This window comes from Macrosteles quadrilineatus, unplaced genomic scaffold, assembly GCF_028750875.1.
Source record: "Macrosteles quadrilineatus isolate MER2022 unplaced genomic scaffold, UCM_ALF_1.0 Scaffold_9__3_contigs__length_116548681, whole genome shotgun sequence".
Lineage (NCBI taxonomy): Eukaryota > Metazoa > Arthropoda > Insecta > Hemiptera > Cicadellidae > Macrosteles > Macrosteles quadrilineatus.
In genome coordinates this window covers 63,636,641-63,656,030 of record NW_026542602.1, presented here as the reverse complement: position 1 = coordinate 63,656,030, position 19,390 = coordinate 63,636,641, and the positions used below count along the sequence as shown (strand labels likewise).

The following is a 19,390-nucleotide window of genomic DNA, read 5'->3' as shown; positions in this document are numbered from 1 at the left end:
TTACATTCCATTACAAACCAACATAAACCCCTATGAAAAGTGAGGCACTTCCGTTATCTATATGGATAAGCTAACAACTATCATCACTCACCATTAGGCTCTCGAACTTAAACGTTATCAATTATCAATCATTGAGATGGGGACGCCACCTAGGTGCGTATTTTAACCCAAATATGAGTGAAGGATGAGTGTAGAATGGTGTGTGATGACCTGTGTAGCTTTGTTACTGACTAAGATCTGTTTTTGGATACTAAAACACCATTTGACATAACTTATTTCTACAGACTCGTATACACAAAAGCTGTATCTATTCCTCATTGCCTAAAACTCCTAAACACAACGGGGCTACAGACTGGCTCCTCAGTTATGATTAGTACCGCCAATACGCCGTCTCTGGAACACGTCTTCCGGTACATGCAAATGCTCTAATTAGCAGAAGGCAGCGGGCATTGAGCACTCTGTACTGGGCATTACTGGGGCACTACTGGGCACTACTGGGCATTACTGGGGCACTACTGGGCATTACTGGGGACACTACTGGGGACAATACTGGGCACTACTGGGGACACTACTGGGCACTACTGGGGGCACTACTGGACATTACTGGGCATTACTGGGCATTACTGGGCATTACTGGGCACTACTGGGGGCACTACTGGGCATTACTGGTCATTACTGGAGGCGTTACTGGGCATTAACTGGCACCTTTCGAAGCTGCAGTGTAGGTCAATAGTCCCTTCATACAACTGCCTTTGGAATATTGCAGTAGTCTTATCATTCTATGTATTTAATCATCTGAAGCCCTCTTTGATGCATGACTCAATCTAAAAATTTAACAAAGCAAGTGAAGATTTTATTTCATTGAAAAATCTTAAGCCAGTTTTTGTGAGTTTTATGTCCAGTTATGTATGAGCAGGTTGACTAAATACTTAAAGTAGATCTCAGGGTAAATTATACAGTATCTTTGGTAAACATGCCAGATTTCAATTAATCGTTCTATGTGGTTATACAATTTTCAAAGTTGTGACATAAACAATGAACGGTAAACATCAAAACGCATCCCCATAAGGGACGAAAGATATCTCTTTACTGTCTGTAACCAATCAATTAAAATGATGAATTTTGTGTTTATCCAGGTAAAAATATGGGGTTAACCTTAAAGCCACATCAAAACAAGTTTACTGTTTTCAATAGGATAGTAATTATATTTGCACTGTCCAAAGCTTATGGTTGCAAAATATCACTTTCCGAGTTACCAGGTGCTGTGTAGATTTAACGTTGATACACAAAATAAGGACACTGGTACACATAACGTCAAAATCCCAGAAGTGACCTCAGTAGAATGCTAGACGACCTTGATTGATAACAGGTGTCGGAGTGATAAGAAGTAACAAGGTGGCAGTGGCATCGGCCGGCGACGATAGTGATAATGAAGGCAGTGACTCCCAACTGCGTGACGGAAATGTCGATGACTGTATGACTCTGTGAATATGAATCAGCTGATCATTGTTGCAGCCATTTAAAATAATCAAGCCAGGAAAAAGATATCAAAATGCAATTCTAAATACAGTGTGCAAATTACAATACAGGGCGAAAATACTTTGGATACTTCTAGGATTTTTTTTCGTAAAATCATACGTATGTTTGGATTTGTATTTATTGTCCAGTTTACGCTTCAGTGCATTGATGTAGACTAAATATTTCTATCCTATTTTTGAGTATTGCCGTTTTATCTCATAGTTTTTGCTACTAGGAGTGTCTTGAGGATGCTGTAGTTAGTTGATTCCCATCTGATTAAATTCAATTACGTTCGTTTTAATTTGAAACAATATCAAAGTGTTATTGTTTGGTCTACTTATTGGTAATGGCAACACAGTCAGAGCTATTCAATAAAATTTCTTAAGCAAATCACAAAAACACCACTGTCAAGTCAAATATCTTAATGTTGTGAAGTTTAAACCCCTAAATGAACAAAATGGCTAATGAACAAACCCATATAATGTTACGAAATACAAAAATCATAGTAAATTTCCTGATATAAGCGCTTTCTCATAATAGAAAATAGAAATAGACATAGAAAAATAGGATAAATACTTAAGTGAATATTTTTCATCATATTTATCGAAAAATAAAATAAATAAAATCAAAAACTTATTGCTCTTGTGGACGTATTTATGTTGTAGTTTGTGGAACCTCGATAAGAAGACCCTTGATAACAAGTGTTGTTTTCAAATCCCATTGGATTTATTCTAACCCTAATCATAGTTATTGCAAACCTCGATAAAAACTCAACCTTGATAACAAGTCGTGTTTAATAATTCCCATGAGAGTCTTGTTATCGAGGTTCTACTGTTCAATACTAATGACGGGCAGCTCCGTAGCAATAAAGCTTTTAGGGCTCACCATACCCTACCACCATATCCTGGGGCAAAAACATATTAATTTCAAACCCGACGAAAAGTAAAAAATTTTAGCAAATTCATACAAACATATCCGTTGGTGACTGCTCGTGCGTACACAGAACAGAGTGTTGCACAAATTAAACCCTATTCTTCCGTGGTATTCCTTCATCAAAGCAACATTTAGGAATCACGCGCAATATATTGTAGGTTTCGCTTCAGTTGCTCACACATGGTTAAACCCCATCCTAATTATTGACATCCTGTATTAAGCGGCGGCGAACGAGGGGGCTTCCTACGACTAGCAAAAACATCGCCGATTTGTTTCCGCAGTGATAATTTCTTCTGCAACATTGTATGGTGCAACTGAGTATTATTTGAAATTGAAGTCCAGAGACAACACTGAATGAGCTAAATTGTCAAACTTCTAATTAATGTTGTTGCCTTTGTCACATTGAGTTAATCCGCTCTACATGGACCAGCTGTAGAATTAACCAAAGAATAGTTATTAGTGACACTTTGCACATTGTATAATTAGTCAAACACTAAACACGTTTTTAGGTTATGTTAAATCCAAGTGGTGGACGAAATGGGAAACGCTGCACCAGCTGATCGTAGTCGTTGTTAAGTGTTGCTAACTTATTTTCAAGCGCACATCTTACGTGTCTAATAAAAGCACAATGTTTTGTGTTGTTTGGTTAAAACAATGGAGTGGGTCAAAAAATGAGTGCGGTAAAATTAAGTAAATGCAATTAGCTACTTTGCGTGCTATAATCAGTGCTAGGAAAACCACTTTGTCAGGTAACTGTAGGAAAAAGAATATGAACCACTCACAGTGTACTACAGTCTAATGCTTTTCCATTAATTTTGTTACTGCTTCATTTTTTTATACCATTATCTTTGAGATGGGTTCGCTACCTACCACCTATGTCCGTATTTTAACCCAATTATGAGTGAAGGATGAGGGTAGAATAGAGTGAGATGCCTTAATGAAGCATAAAATATTATAACTAACCATCAGTTTAGTTTGGCCATACAAAGAGTTAAACCATTGGTTTGATATAGGTTATCTAAGTCAGTTTCTCTAGTTATACGTGAATTTTTTTTTAGATTTAAATTAATTTAGCTATATTTAATTCATGCAAACATGGTCAATGATTCACAGTTTTTCATTTAAATAACTCATCGATGTACAATTTATATTCTGAGCATGGCTTGTGTTGTGTATAGTTACACCAAATCGTAATTATACATGAACAAATAGAGGTTTAGTTAGCATTTCGATCTCTGGACGGAAAACCCTTTGAATCCAAGTTTATAATTGCCACTTTGAAAAGCAAACATGCAGTTGCCCGGAATAAATTTACTTTTGGCAGTGACGAAAACAGTCAAGTTCCTACATAGATTATTAACTGTTTACCTTCAACAAATAAAATGAAGCTCTCAAACCCGTGAACTTTAAATAGTGAATTGTCATCTCAACAACATATTAAAGGAATTTTCATGACATGATTTTGGTAAATATTGTCATTAATATGTTCATAGATGACTTTATTTCAGTACTTTGCTCTAGCTTGATTCAAAGGCATTTAAGTTGAAACACGCTATTTGTACAAACTTTCCAATAACGAAGTGAATAATGTGGAATACTATTTTGAATTCTCAAATGAATATATCGACCGATATATCGATTATTTAATTCGGTATATCAAGTTTGGTTAATTAGGTTAACCTAACCTAACTAACCAAATGAAATAACCGATATATCGAACAGTCTATAACTCGATATTTTTCATTCGAACGAGTGTAGGGTGTTTAAAAGCTCTTATTGATTATGAAAAACTCTATTTGATGGAATTTTAACACAAACCCAAATTTTAACGGAAATATGTTTACAAGGATGCATTTCATGCGGTGCATGCACCATCCACTTTTAATCAAGGCACAGTAAATACCCCCGCCGCAGCAAACCTGCCGACTAAGCGAATTTCCATTTGTCTGAATTGATTTTCAGTTAAATATATTTTAATAACATTAGGTTTAACGAGTTCCTAGGTTTGCTGCTACAAGGAAACTAATAAAGTGTGTTTTTGAGTAAAATATTGATAGCTAAGTACAAAATAAATAAATTTGCCAAGTTTGATCAAAATATATCCATAAACAAGCAAACTACAACATTTGACAATATTCTCCATAAGAATAACATAGGAATTTTAAATTTACAATTTTTTTAATTTTCTCCGTTACTAATAATTCAGCAAAAATACTTTTATATACTAAATTATTTGTTTTTTTAAGCTCTTTAAAAAGGTCTAAAGAGAAATCGGGAAATTTTGTGTTTTGAGGGTCAAAAGTGAGAAAAACCAATTTTTACCCCATAAAACCCCCCGTAAAGCCCCGTTCCCATGGTCCGATCGTGCTGGTTCGCGAACTCATTCAAGTTTATCCCGCTTTACACCTCTAAACCAAATTTCATCAAAATCGGACAAAAATTACTCAAGTTATCGCGTTCACGGACGTATATATATATATATCTAAGTCTATATATATATATATATATATATTATTATTTTCTTGCATTTTTAGGGCTACTAATATAATAAAATTAAAACATATATAACAAAGTACCCTTTTAGTAATTATTTTATTTTTCATGACGACATGTTTCGGAACTAAGTCCATTGTCAAGTCATTTTTACCATAACCTCATTCTTTAAACTAACAAAATTAAAAATATAATCATATGTAAAAATAATAAAATATGTTAACTAAATCTTAATACATTTTGGTATTAATTTTTTTCATTATACTATATGAATGTTTTTCTTTCTTTCCTTAGTTTTTCAATTTTATCGTAGATAGGTTGGTTTAATTTTGGAATCATTGTGTTGAGTATGTTGTTGGGGTCCTTTTTGTTGTGTATATAAATATTTAGCTCTTCTTTCACATTAAGTTTCTCACGTTCTTTTTCAAATTCTAAAATAGTTAGATTGTCTTTCATGTTTTTATAACTGTGGTCTGTGTTCATTATATGGTCGGCGAAGTTCGACTTCATTGATGTCTGATTTTTTGATTTCAATGCTTGTAGATGTTCCTTGAATCTTGTTTTAAAAGTTCGAGATGTTTGACCTATATAATACTTGCTACAGTCACTACAGTTTATCTTATAGATTCCTGATTTGTTGTACTTTTCGTCTTCATTATCTTCTGTGTGTTTGATTTTTTTATTGATTAATTGGAAAATATTGTTCTTAGTTCTGTAACTTACCCTTATATCCGAATTTTTAAACGTATTTCTTACTGCTTTAGTCATATATTTGTTATAAGGTATACCTATATATTTCTTTTTCTCTTCATTTTCCGTTGTTTTATTTTGCTTTTGTAATTTGTTTTTCAATTTATTCTTTATCATATTGTCTATCATTTTTGCCCTGTAGCCATTTTTCTCTGCTAAGTATTTAATGGTATTTTTCTCTTTTTTGAAATTTTCTTTATTCAAGGGAATATTAATAATTCTGCGGATAAGTGAATGGAAAGTAGCGATTTTATGACTCCAAGGATGATTAGAATAGTATGGAATAATGATGTCTGTGGTCGTAGGTTTTTTTAGGTTTAACAAAAAGGACCCCAACAACATACTCAACACAATGATTCCAAAATTAAACCAACCTATCTACGATAAAATTGAAAAACTAAGGAAAGAAAGAAAAACATTCATATAGTATAATGAAAAAAATTAATACCAAAATGTATTAAGATTTAGTTAACATATTTTATTATTTTTACATATGATTATATTTTTAATTTTGTTAGTTTAAAGAATGAGGTTATGGTAAAAATGACTTGACAATGGACTTAGTTCCGAAACATGTCGTCATGAAAAATAAAATAATTACTAAAAGGGTACTTTGTTATATATGTTTTAATTTTAATATATATATATATATATACATATATAACAATTTGAACGAATAGTGTTTTTGGCCTCTGGGGACATCAAAATGAAAAAGTAAATCAGTCCCGGCTCTAGGTCTTACCGTGCCACCTACGGTAATAGCTACTTCCCTATAGGGAAATTCGCTAAAAATCAGCCTAAACTCTACAATCTTTTAAAATATCAGAGGGATAACTTCTATCAATAAACTACTAATAAAATCAATAACCACAATAATTTGTAATTGAACACAAACCTATATTTTCTTTAAGGTATAGCAGCAATCAACTTAAACATAAAGGGACTTCCTGATTAAAATTTTGAAAAATATAGAGAATGCAAAACAATATATCCTTTGATTCTTAAAAACCATTTAATCCAAGAAAGCTCAAGTAGCCTCAAGATGTTGGGCTTGTGAATTGTAACAAATACTACAATATAACCGAGCATAAAGGGTGTATAGGTCCTTAAGAAAATTTACTCGAATAAAAGACGATAAGCCTTAGGGCTGAAGGGCTAGAGAATAAATTGAAGATATCGATAGCAACAATGGCTCTTGTGAAGCCCTTCGCATAGCGGTTCTCAAAAGTCAGATCAAAAGATGCCTAAACAGCGCCTCGTACTAAATAAACCTATCGAGAAAGTTATCTTAACTAGTTGGTATAGGAGTCCGAGACTTGATTAATTTGTTGTTTTTTTAAAGGATCTTGTTGTGAGAAGTTTTTAAACAAACGTGTACTTTATAGAATGAACCAACATTTCAAAACCCAATTTTTAATTTTTTGCCATTTTTAATACTTATAAAAGACTATACAACTTACCGACTCACTGATCACTACTGTACTAAAAAACTACAAGCCATAAAAACTCAGAAATTGTAAAGGAGGTTCCAAGTGTGCAATAAGAAGCGTTTTTAGAAATTCCATTGGGGTTCTGTCCAAGTGGTTTTAAAGTTCTCATGTTATCCTTATGGAGAAAATACTTGTTTACATCTGAACAGATGCAATATTTTAGAATTTTACAATAGTAACTAATAAAACAGCTGGTTGTATTTATTTGGTTGACATGAAAATATTTGCATTATTTTGTGGCTTGAAAAATTGTGTTTTATCATTACTGTATTTCACACTTTTTGTAATCGTTAAATGAGTCTAGAAATCAAGATGTGTACACTTTTTGTTGTGGTTTTTGTGGTTTGTGTTTCTCAGCAACTTAATAACAGTATGTGAAGTACATTCCCATTGGTGAGAACATCATATACCTGCCACTGTTGAGGGCCTTTGAGCGTTACAAGAACCACAATAAAACATCGTGCAAGGTTATTATTTTACTTAATGTTACTAATACTTTTCAATGAAGTTATGGGAAAACTGACAGTATCATTAGAAAATTAGGTTTAAAAGCGTGTGAAAGGAGATACAGCTGGAATAGTTTTCTGGCCAAAAACATTATGTAAAGCTCCTGGTAGAAGGGCAGTTAATGTTGTTAATGAAGAAGTCCTCTCTTAGTTTAACTTTAAGTACGGTAGCCTAGTCAAATACTGATTAAAATTAAATTTTCGCTAGCAAAGCCACGACGGGGTGGGTCTAGTGTTAGTGTTAGTTCTTGCTAGTCCTAATATAAAACAGACAATTTACAATGTAAATTTGTTTACTTAGGATGTACGATCCATAGGACGAAGGGGAGCGATATATTTTAGTTGTACGTATTTGAAATCAGATGATACGTAAAGACTTAACAAAAAATTTCAACATAAAAAAATTTCTGATAAAACATGTCACAGAACAAAATATCCAATGTAAACGACATTAGTCCATGTAAAGACTACGATTTGGACAGGCGCAGAGAGGGAGCCACCCATGGCCGCCCAGTCCACGAAGCCTACCTACTTATCTGACTGTATCTCTTGTTATAGATATCACAGAACCTCAGTCTCCTGAGATGGAGACTACGAGCGGGTCAGGCGCGGGGCCGGAGCCGCCCGTGGCCGCCCAACCGCCGCCCAGTCCACTCTCTGGAGCCTACCTACTCATCGTGGTCGGCGAACCTCATACTGACGCTCACAAACAGGACATACTCAGGAAAATCGCTAATGGTGAGTCGTCTTTCCAGCTCATTATTTAAACTTCTTTGTTTCATAATCTTGAGGGCAGTGCCAATTTGTAATGGGGTTTCCTAAGTTTCTTAGAACAAATGGACTTGCATCTCAAACGGGAAGTTCAAATGGACGAATACCAAAATCCCTATTGCGCATATGCGTTTCCATTAAAAGGAAACCAACAGTTGCGCCAGTTGTAGATGCGCAGCGGCGAGGCCTCTCTTTGTACGGCGTCATGCGTGTGTTGTCTGGGTACAATAGACGCGCGTCACACTACGAGGTGCGACATGTCAGGTATTGTACTCACATTCCTGAATAATACGGCGGAAACAGTGTCACAGAGAGAAGATGAGAGGAACGGAGGCCGCAGCAGGTTGAGAGGGCGCAGATTTGATAGACTTGTTGAAATTACATGTAAACACAGAGTACAAACTAGACACATAGTACAGTAGTTAGACAGCGATGGCTGTTTCCATCGAAACTCTGTGGTGGGAAACAGGTTAGTGACAAATAAAACTGAAGATCAGGGAGGGATAATGGTTGGGATAGACGAAGTTGGATGAAATAGTGAGGAAGAAGACCATGAAAAATCTGCATGATGCAAGAAGGAGAGACCCCGAGAAACCTGGAAGATGACAATAGAAAAGGGATTAAGCACTTTGGGACTAAGCATTAAGGGACTTTGGGAGTACTAAAAGTACTTTCTAAGATAGACGTCTCTTCTGGTTGCCCTATGACCCCCTAAAAGACATAAAGAAAATAAAAGAACTAAGCCTGGGATGGCTAAGGTCTTTCAGTTAAGCATTTAGAATCACGCACCATCGAAAAACTTATTGGTGTTTCTTTAGAGGTACTAATGACTCTTTTTTGCATTATAAATAGTCTTAAATCAGTTGAAAGAGGTGGAAATGGGGATGGTATGATTAATATAATACCCCCGCCGCAGCAAACCAGCAGACTAAGCGAATTTCCATTTGCCTAATTGGATTTACACTAAAATGTCTCCTTAAAAATATCACATTTATTCCCTATTTAAATTGAATCAGTTTAACACATACTTAGGTTTGCTGCAATAGGGAGGGTTAAAGTGTTTTTTTATGTAAAATGTTAATAGTTAGTAAGAAATAAAAACATTTTCCAAATTTGGGCAAAATATGTTAATAAATAAGCAAACTACAACAGTTTACTTATCCTCCATAAGATTAACATGGGAATTTTTTAAATTAACAATTTTTTTGAATTTTCTCCGTAACCATTAGGTGCATTATAACGCTTCAATATACAAAATTATTTGTTTTTTTAAGCTCTACAAAACAGTTTGGAAAGAAATTGCAAAAATTTAGGTTTTTTGGGTCAAAAATGGGAAAACCCCATTTTTACCCCATAAAATCCCCCATAAACCCCCGTTCCCATGGTCCGATCATGCTGGTTCGCTAACTCGTTCGAATAAACGTAGGTTTACACGTTTGTACCAAGTTTCATCAAAATCGGATCATTTTTGCTCGAGTTATCGCGCTAACGGACACACACACACACACACACACACACACATATATATATATATATATAAGTATATATATAAATATATATATATATATAAATATATATATATGAATTTTAACGGATGCTATTTTTGGCCTCTAGGGACCTCAAAACGAAAAAAAAAAATCGGTCCTGTATTGTATTCATGAGTGTATTACCAAGACCAAAATTGTTTTGTACTCTTGTGGTTGAGGCCTTCTTAAGGGTATTGACATCCCATAAACGCACCCTATGGGTGTTTTTATTGAAGGGGAATTGATCATTTTATCATTCTGAGGATTACAAACTCGGTACGTTTTAAGAATAGCTAGTTTTCCTTAACTTGATATCAAGAGATGATTATCACTTAGTGAATAAACCCTGAGTGACGAAGGTAGTTAGAGTAATTAAGGTCAACGTTGGCGATTAAGAACGTTCTTGATTAGGGAACGCGTCATCTCCTAAGAGGACTCATAATTGATACAAAGGGAAAACATTTACCAACATCAGAGAACATAATACGGTTATCCAAGTAAATACGGTTTACGTTTTTGATTGAAAAACACGACATGGAATAGAACTCATCTTTGAACCAAGAACAAACAATCAAAGATCAAACAACATCCAAACATCCAACATCAAAGAACATTACAAAATTATAGACAAAACCCGTGAAATTGTTCCAGTTCAATCAAGGCTAATGAACAAGTTGATGGGACAGAACAGAACTGAACAGGTCGAAACATGTCCGGCAATCGCATCTGTGATTGGTCAATGTGATTTGATTTAAAGCCAATCACTTCTCTTCCTGTCTCTGACGTCACTTATGACATGATCTGGACGTCAAACGTCAAACTATCGGAAATGACTCAAACTTGTGAATACTACTACCAGAGTGCGAATCGCAAATATAAAAATATATATGTGTTGGCTGCATGATTAGAATTAAATCTTTTTCTACGTATAGAATAGTTTTCTATTTGAATTAAGTGACCTTGAAAGCAGTCCTTCTAGTTGACCCTATTTCAAACCAAAAACTCCTTGGGAGATGACAATATGACATCTCATCGCCAATGATACGAATCTTTTTTTTTTAGATTTAGATTTGTTGTCATGAGAGCCGAAGCCCCCTGACTGCTTACCCGGTACCTATCCTACAGGACATACCCGGGCCCCATGATGTAGGCCGAAGCTTACGCATCAACCTTTAGCACATCATGGGCGGATGACTTAAGGTCATCAGGCTCGCCGGCTGCCGAAGCAGACCCTTCGGAAAGAGGGTTGCCCCTCAATCCTAACCAGGGATTCCGGCTGCTTGTTTAAGCGTCACTCCACCTGGGTTCCACTAGGTCGGAACCTAGAGGTCCATAGTAGAGCGCCCCGACGCATTTAGTGCAAGCAACACTCGGGACCTATCTCATCCCTGACAGGCAGAACCCGCCATCAATAGCCAGGAGGAAGGGGACCATCAGCACGCTGACGGGGGGAACCCCAACCTCCCATTGGGGAACCCAGCACCCGATCTACTTCGTTTGCCCGTCAGACCCAACATCACTGCCAGGCCATCAGGGTTTCCCAAAAGGAGGCAGGTATAGAAGTGGGACCCACCCGGATGAACCTATCCACCAGAGGTGGCGACACCCTTGACTCAATTGAGGTTCCGGGAAGAACCCCCCACACTCAAGATAACCATACCGTCCGTGCTCAGAGACAGGGATAGGTTTGCATAAGTACCTACAAACCGTTGCCCTCACACTGCGGAAAGTTACGTTGCCCTTGAGTGTCCCCGTGAGCTGCGGGTACTTGCCCGTTTTCACCTCCAGGAAAGGTTACTTCCAAAGTCGAGGATTTGCCCACTGAATGCTGGTCGCACACCACAAGCAGGCCGAAGCCCAAAGTACCACAGACACAGGTAGGTTAGAGATTATGATGTACTTCCATCTCTCCTAGAGCTAAACACCCCTCCATCCTGGATAAAGGAATGTCACTGGGACCCGATGCCCAGTCGACCATGTCTGTGGCCAACTTGAAATGCCGATACCAACACGGAGCATTTACCTCCCCTCTGGGGGCTAGGTATTTCACCTCCCAGGACGAGGCTACTTCCAAAGTCGAGGATATGCCTCACAAAATGTCAGTCGAACACAACAGGTAGGACTCAGTCACAACCACAGTTACAGGTAGTTGAGGAGAGGCGGAATTAACGGCGTCACTGAGAGCTAAACACCCCCCCCACCCTGAATGGAGGGAATGTCACTGGAGGCTCCCCCTAAGGGGCTGGCGCTTACCAGTCGTCCATAACTGTGGTCTACCTGAAGTGCCGGGTCTGACACCGGGCAGTTACCTCCCCTCTGGGAGAGCTAGGGTCCGCGTGGTTGCCCAGGCCACGAACCCACGCAAGCGTGAGCCCCCTGCGGTTGATACGAATCTATAGCATGTTAACACATTTAACAAAAAATAACAGACAATTATCAATCAGAGAAACTAGACAACAAACAATAAATAATATAAGTAGGCCAAGTAGAAACAAACATGGCAAAAGAACAAATAACAAATATACAATTGAAATCAGTACGTAGCAATCAATGTTAAAATAATTAGCAGGAATTAATAATTAAATAGAAAATAAACAATCAACAAAAAATCATATTTTTATAATGTAAAGTACAATATAAATGCACAGTAAAGGAGGAATATATAGTGGTCATTACTAATGTTTCCAATGATATTTTATAAAGCAATGTAGCTGCTTTGAATGGTGTGTACAATAATTCATTCGTTTTTCCTACATTTTCCAACGACAAGTATTTTTTCTAACAAAATACATTCTGTAGTTTGCTCCTGCAGTTGGGAACTGGCTGTGCTCTGTACACTCTCGTATATTCCATGGTATGAAGCCAATGCAGGCGATAGTATAATACCATTGTCAAGAGGAAGATAGCGATATTTTATCACACTAATACATCCAAAAGTAAATTATAATACTCAATAATCAAATAATATTTTATGTACGATTAGCTCATATTATAAAAGTGATCGGTTGTATCGGTTAAATTGTAGTAATAACGGTACTGTTAAGTGAAATTTTAAAACATTGTAAAATCTCTAGGTCCCAGGGACATGTATAATTTTTTAAACTTGTACAAACATTTAATACACACATTATTTAACTAAATGAGTTATATTTGATTACCAAAATATCACAACTAAGCTAGAAAGTAAAATTATATAAGGAATCGGTTGTCAGAAATATGGCCACGTTTCCATGATGGGATCAGGCCGTGGCATTAAATGTTGTAGCCACCTTTGAAATGGGAATTTTAATCTGTCTAGTTGACAAAAGTGCCATTTTGTGTTAACAGTAAACTTACAACTGTTGGTTACTTTTACAAACGTTTTTCAGCCAGCACTATACCTCCAGTAGGACGTTATGTGATTTAAAATGGATATCGATCACGAAATCGTTGTTAAAATATATAAAATAACTCCTTATTGAAAAGACTGAAGCTGTACCGATTTCGTTGTTTTATTTTTTGAGAAAAACATTTTATACATACCAAAGATAACTGAATTAATTCCATTTAGAATAGTAATACATGCTATCTTTTCATAAATGTATTTCCCTCGTAATATGTATTCCATTATAATTTTTCCCCTCAAGAACTTTAGAATAGTTCTGATTTTGCACTAGTTTGTACCATTAGACGAGGCAATGGTCGAAACTAAAGCCATTAGTTCAAGCTAGGAGATGCATTGATTAACCTTAACCATACTCAACAATTGGAATTCTGCAGCTTGACTAAAGTGATTAAATTAAAGCAACCTTCCTCACTATAACTGATGATACTGTAATCATAATGCAATTAATTAGGCCTATTACGTCCATGGTTTATGAAAAATTCTGTAAATCTTCCAGACCTTTTAGAAGAACGTTTAGACACATCCACAGCAGTTTTTGAAAAGGGAAAGATATTAAGATTTTAAATAATTGCCATTATGTTGAAAAATACTTACTCCTGTGGTCTTTGAAAACCTAGCTGGTCTTTGGACTTTCCAACCATGTGCCTCCAGGATCCTCTGTCTTCTGCCAGCTCCAGGTCTGCTCCCATACTTTTTAGATCCTTTGTAACTTGGTCAATCCATCTCATCCTTGGTCTTCCCATGGTCTGCCCTCCGGAGTACCTCTCATCACTTTTAGCGAATTTCCCTATAGGGAAGTAGCTATTACCGTAGGTCTCATGGTAAGACTTAGGCCCGGGACCGATTTACTTTTTCATTTTGATGTCCCCAGAGGCCAAAAACACCATTCGTTCAAATTTTTATATATGTATATATATATATATATATATATATATATACAGATTTATATATATATGTGTCCGTGAACACGATAACTTGAGTAATTTTTATCCGATTTTGATGAAATTTGGTTTGAAGGTGTAAGGCGGGATAAACTTGAATGAGTTCGCAATCCAGCATGATCGGACCACGGGAACAGGGTTTTATGGGGGGTTTTATGGGGTAAAAATTGGTTTTTTTCACTTTTGACCCTCAAAACACAAAATGTCCCATTTTTTCTCTAAACCTTCTTAAAGAGCTTAAAAAAACAAACAATTCAGTATATCAAAGTGTTTTTGTACGGTTATTGGTTACGGAGAAAACTAAAAAAATTGTAAATTTAAAATTCCCATGTTATTCTTATGGAGAATATTGTAAAATGTTGTAGTTTGCTTGTTTATGGATATATTTTGACCAAACTTGGCAAATTTATTTATTTTATAGTAAGCTATCAATATTTGACTAAGAACACACTTTATCAGTTTCCTCGTAGCAGCAAACCTAGGTACTCGTTAAACCTAATGTTATTTAAATAGATCAATTGAAAATCAATTCAGCCAAATGGAAATTCGCTTAGACGGCAGGTTTGCTGCGGCGGGGGTATCTTTACCGTCTCTCTCTCACCTCTGCGTTGAATGTGGCCCAGCCACCTCAACCTTCTACTCATAACCACTCCCACAATATCTGGTTCCGTATAATTCCTTCAACTTCCCATTCTTTCATATTCTCCACGAGCCTCCGTCTTTTATTGGTCCAAAAATCCTTCTCAATACTTTATTATCAAAAGTAATAATTATAATGGTTTAAATACCTGACTTCAGTAATCCAAAATGTTGCTTGAGGCAACTATAGTTTAGATTCACAGGGAATCATCTTCAGGCCGTACAAGAATATTCCCTGTGAATCTAAACTGTAGTTGCCACAAGCAACATTTTGGATTACTGAATGCAGGTATTTAAACCATTATAAGTATTCAAACGTAATCCGGAGGCTAAACAACTCTTGAAAATACAAGTAATAAGTCTTTTTTGGGATTATTTTTGGCGAAAGACACTACAGATTGCACTATGGTTTTACACATTCTTATTTTGGTGCTGTTTGATAGAAGTTATGTCGAAAAATGAGATTATAAACAATATAACTGATAGAATATAGAAGATGGCGTGCCACACCAAACGAGACCAGTTACATCACAAAAACGCTGAACCAAATTTACCAGAGATGACTACTAAAATACGACACTGCTAAAAATAACCCCCCTAGACGCGCCCCTATGCGTGTCAAAGGGTAGTAATAATAGGTAATCAAAATGGAGGCCAGGGTGGGGGGGGGGGCGTTACGGCAGTAAAATGTATACATAGCTTTTGGTGTGAATTATTCCTTTTACCCAGTAAATATTTCGAAATGTTTTACGTACGTCCTTTACTGTTTAGTTCCATTGATATATTCGTCGTAAAATTTTAAAACTGTTTTGAGTAAAAAGTTACGAGATATTTTAAAACGAATCATACACGTAGAATATTTTACCAAAAGAAAACCAAGTTGAACAAGCCTGAGAGGTTATATAGTGCTCGCCTAGTAATCAAAAGGTCGCCGGCTCAATCCTGAGAAAGTCAATAGCTTTTTGAAGGTTCGAAACTGGACACAGCTGTTCATGATCATTGTGATTTAAATTTCCTCTTTTGGGTTTTCACACGTCGGTTAGCCTACTTTTGATTGCTAGGCATATATACATTTTGTTGAGTATAAGAAATGAAATTTTAATTACTCTGATAGTGATTTGGCAAAAACAATTTTAAATTCCAAAAATGACACACATTCTATCATGAGAATGAAATGTCTATGTACTCACAAATGACTATGTTACAGTAGTGTAAATTTAGTCGGATATTTAATGATTAACTGGTCATTGAGGAGTTTCTTGGAATCCTTTCCTAGTGATTCATCTGGAATTACAAGTTTATATAGTCCATAGAGTCTAAGTAAATATTTATTTTTATTAGCTGCTGTATAGAAAATGTTACAATTGCACTTAAAGCTATCTTTTAACCCATTCGACAGTACCAATAACAGCAAACACAGTCTAATAATAAAATATACAAGCGTCAATTTAACAAAATTTCTCATATTCTCCCAAGAAATGTGTGGCTAAGGATTCTAAAACTAAAACAAAAATATAACGTCGAAGATAAATAAAGTATTACTGACATTTCAAAGACGAAGATATATTTCAGAAAAATATTATTCAATCAAGGGAGTTTGTTATGCATATGATTGTAATATATTAACTTTTAACTAATAATAATTGTCTGAATTGTCTGGTGGCTGTGGCGGGTTGTGCTGCAATTTTAAATGCATTTGTACTTATCAGCTCCGTATTAAATTATTCTACGTTATAAACTTTATAAATATTATATTTGATTTTTTTCTTAATATTTTACCAATTAAAGAACAATTCGAATCAACGTATTGAAATAACCATAAATGGATAAACTAATACAAATGAATTAAAAAATCAATGAATCGGTTTTCCCTCCGGATGAATTTCTTAGACAATTAATCTCGTTTTGAAAGCATTTACTTGTCAAACTGTCGGCGAAATGTGCTTTACGTGGCGCGGGCAACCGCTGGTGAAAGGCAATAAATTGTACTGGATCGTTCACGTCATTTATTTGCAATTACCTGGAAAACCAGAAAACCTTTATTTGTTTTACTTGCCCGAACGTTGATTGATTGGTCTATTTAGAGTAAAATATATATTTCATAAGCAATGAAACATTATTTTGTTTTAAAGTTAATTTGTTAGTGTTGAAAATTAAATCACATAACTTATTGGTTCAAGGTAGAAGTACCCTTAAGAATAAAAGTTTGTAACGATGCCAACATATTAAGGCTATTTTTGGGTAGTATCATTGTTTATAGTGTTAACATTCATATCTGAATGTTACTTGTTGAGTTACAAAACCAAGAGAATAAGTGAATTTCCTATCAATGGCATAATAGGTCTAACAAGTATCTAGGTTTGCAGCTACAGAGAAGAATGAAAGTGGTTTTTGGTAATAGTGTAGTGCAAAATAGATAATTTTGTCAAATGTGATCCAAAAATATCTATAAACAAGCAATCTAAATTTGACATTTTCTCTATTAGAATAACATAGACATTTTCAATGTACAGTTTGTTTTAAATTTCTCCGTAACTTTTATATGTACAACAACGCTTCAATAAAAAAAATATTTAATTTTAAAGCTCTTTTCAAACTTTTTTAAGGGTGGATAAAACCATGTCCCTTGACGGGTATATTGACGGGGAACACCAAATTAAACAAGCAAATTGAACCCGGGCCCAAGTCTAACCGTGCCACCTACCGTAACAGTTTCTACCCTTTACAGAAAATTTACAGGGGAAAACTATCAAAACATTGTAACATTCTCTTCAAACTGCTTTTAACAAATAACATGAGATTGAAAATTTCTTTAGAAAAAATCGGGTATTAAGAAAAAAAACAGTGATAAATTTGAACTAATGTCCATAGGTTCTGTCTGGTTTTGCAGGATGTATTGGGAGGAGCTGTGACCTTGTTTGTAGTGTTTACACATTTGTCATAATTCACGATGTAACTCAGTATGTTACTAACGCGCACGTACATGATAATACTCTCAACAACACAACGTCTCTTACGATTCTTTTGTGAGGTTTCCGTCTGTAAATCCCAATTCACATGTTACGCATTTCCACCACCAATCACTTGGTATATTACTTATAATCTTACGGACATGTATTTTTCACTGTTATTGTATCGACTCAATTATTTAAGATGGGGACACCACTATGTGCGTATTTTAACCCAAATATGAGTGAAGGATGAGTGTAGGATGAGTGGCGCGATCTTATAGTATTGTTAGTGACTAAGGCCGACATATTCCTTAGACACTATTTTGCTTAGATTATTTGGTTTAGATTATTTAGATTATTTTTGGGGGATTTCTGGGTATACAGGATGCTGAAAAGTAGCTTGCACCCCTCCCCCCCTAACTTTTACACTTTTAGAGATATTGGAAATCGGTCTGCAAAAAAATATGAGATACCAGGGACTATAATAATGATGACTTTAGGGTAGCTTAAAATATGTTGAATTTGAAGTATAGTCGACGTTCATATAATTTTACAGGTCTTGAAAAACCTAAGCAATTAACATAAAGAAAATAATCATTTGACCACCACTCCCTACCCCTAAGGGGTGAATTTTAAAATTAACCATAATTGTTGTGGTTCTTCATTTCGAAGACGGTTGCTTCACACAGTTTCAAATATCTCAAATAGTAAAAAAAGTTATGGGGGTACAAGTTTAGTTTTCAGCCATCTTGTATAGGACCCAAGCTTAAAATAACTAGACTTACCCTTACGTATATGTGTATGATATGAATTAACAAAAACTACAGAAATGTATATCTACACTGGCTTAAAATGTCTACCTTCAAATGGTCACCAACTCAATTAAAAGTATTAAAGTATAAAGTATAGAAACCATTCATTTTTCGTAATCTTAAATTATCCGGAACTATCCTGTTCCCTATTAGTAAGCAGGGTGAGCAGGGTTTTAGTAGGGGTTTTTCTAACCCACCGTAAAAACAACATAAAAAATAACTTTTATTTTGAAAATTGATTTCTTCGTTATAAATTTAAGAAAAAAGTACTTTTGCATATTTTAATGGTGATTAAAATTGACAGTTTTAGAGTTATGCTACAGGATAAAAAGGAGGCACTCTTTATAGACCACATAACATACTGTTTAAAAAGTGTAAATATTTCCCAATTGATTATGTTATGCAAAACAAAAAACAAACATAATTTTAATTAAGGTATTGAGTAATATTTTTGGATTAAATTTGTAATGTATTCTACGCTGTATTTTGTAATAGATTGAAAGCGAAGATTTACCAAACAATATTTCGGCGTCACTGTTTGTGTGCCTGCGATAAGATATTTCAATAGAATTATATTTAGCTTGATTAAACATGAACATGGTTTATCAGTTTTGGCTGCAAAAGGTTTTAACGATTCACCAAACTTAGTTAACTAATCATTACTGAACATACTGA

General features: G+C 35.3%; 1 protein-coding gene across 1 annotated transcript in view; it reads left to right on the top strand.

The window, feature by feature from the left end:
* LOC129002451 (microtubule-associated protein futsch) overlaps positions 1-19,390 on the top strand; it is a 272,549-nt gene that overhangs the window by 14,291 nt on the left and 238,868 nt on the right. The window contains exon 2 of the mRNA XM_054430265.1: positions 8,249-8,428. Coding sequence (XP_054286240.1) covers positions 8,275-8,428 — 154 coding nt within the window. The 5' untranslated portion in view covers positions 8,249-8,274. The remainder of the gene's footprint in view (positions 1-8,248; positions 8,429-19,390) is intronic.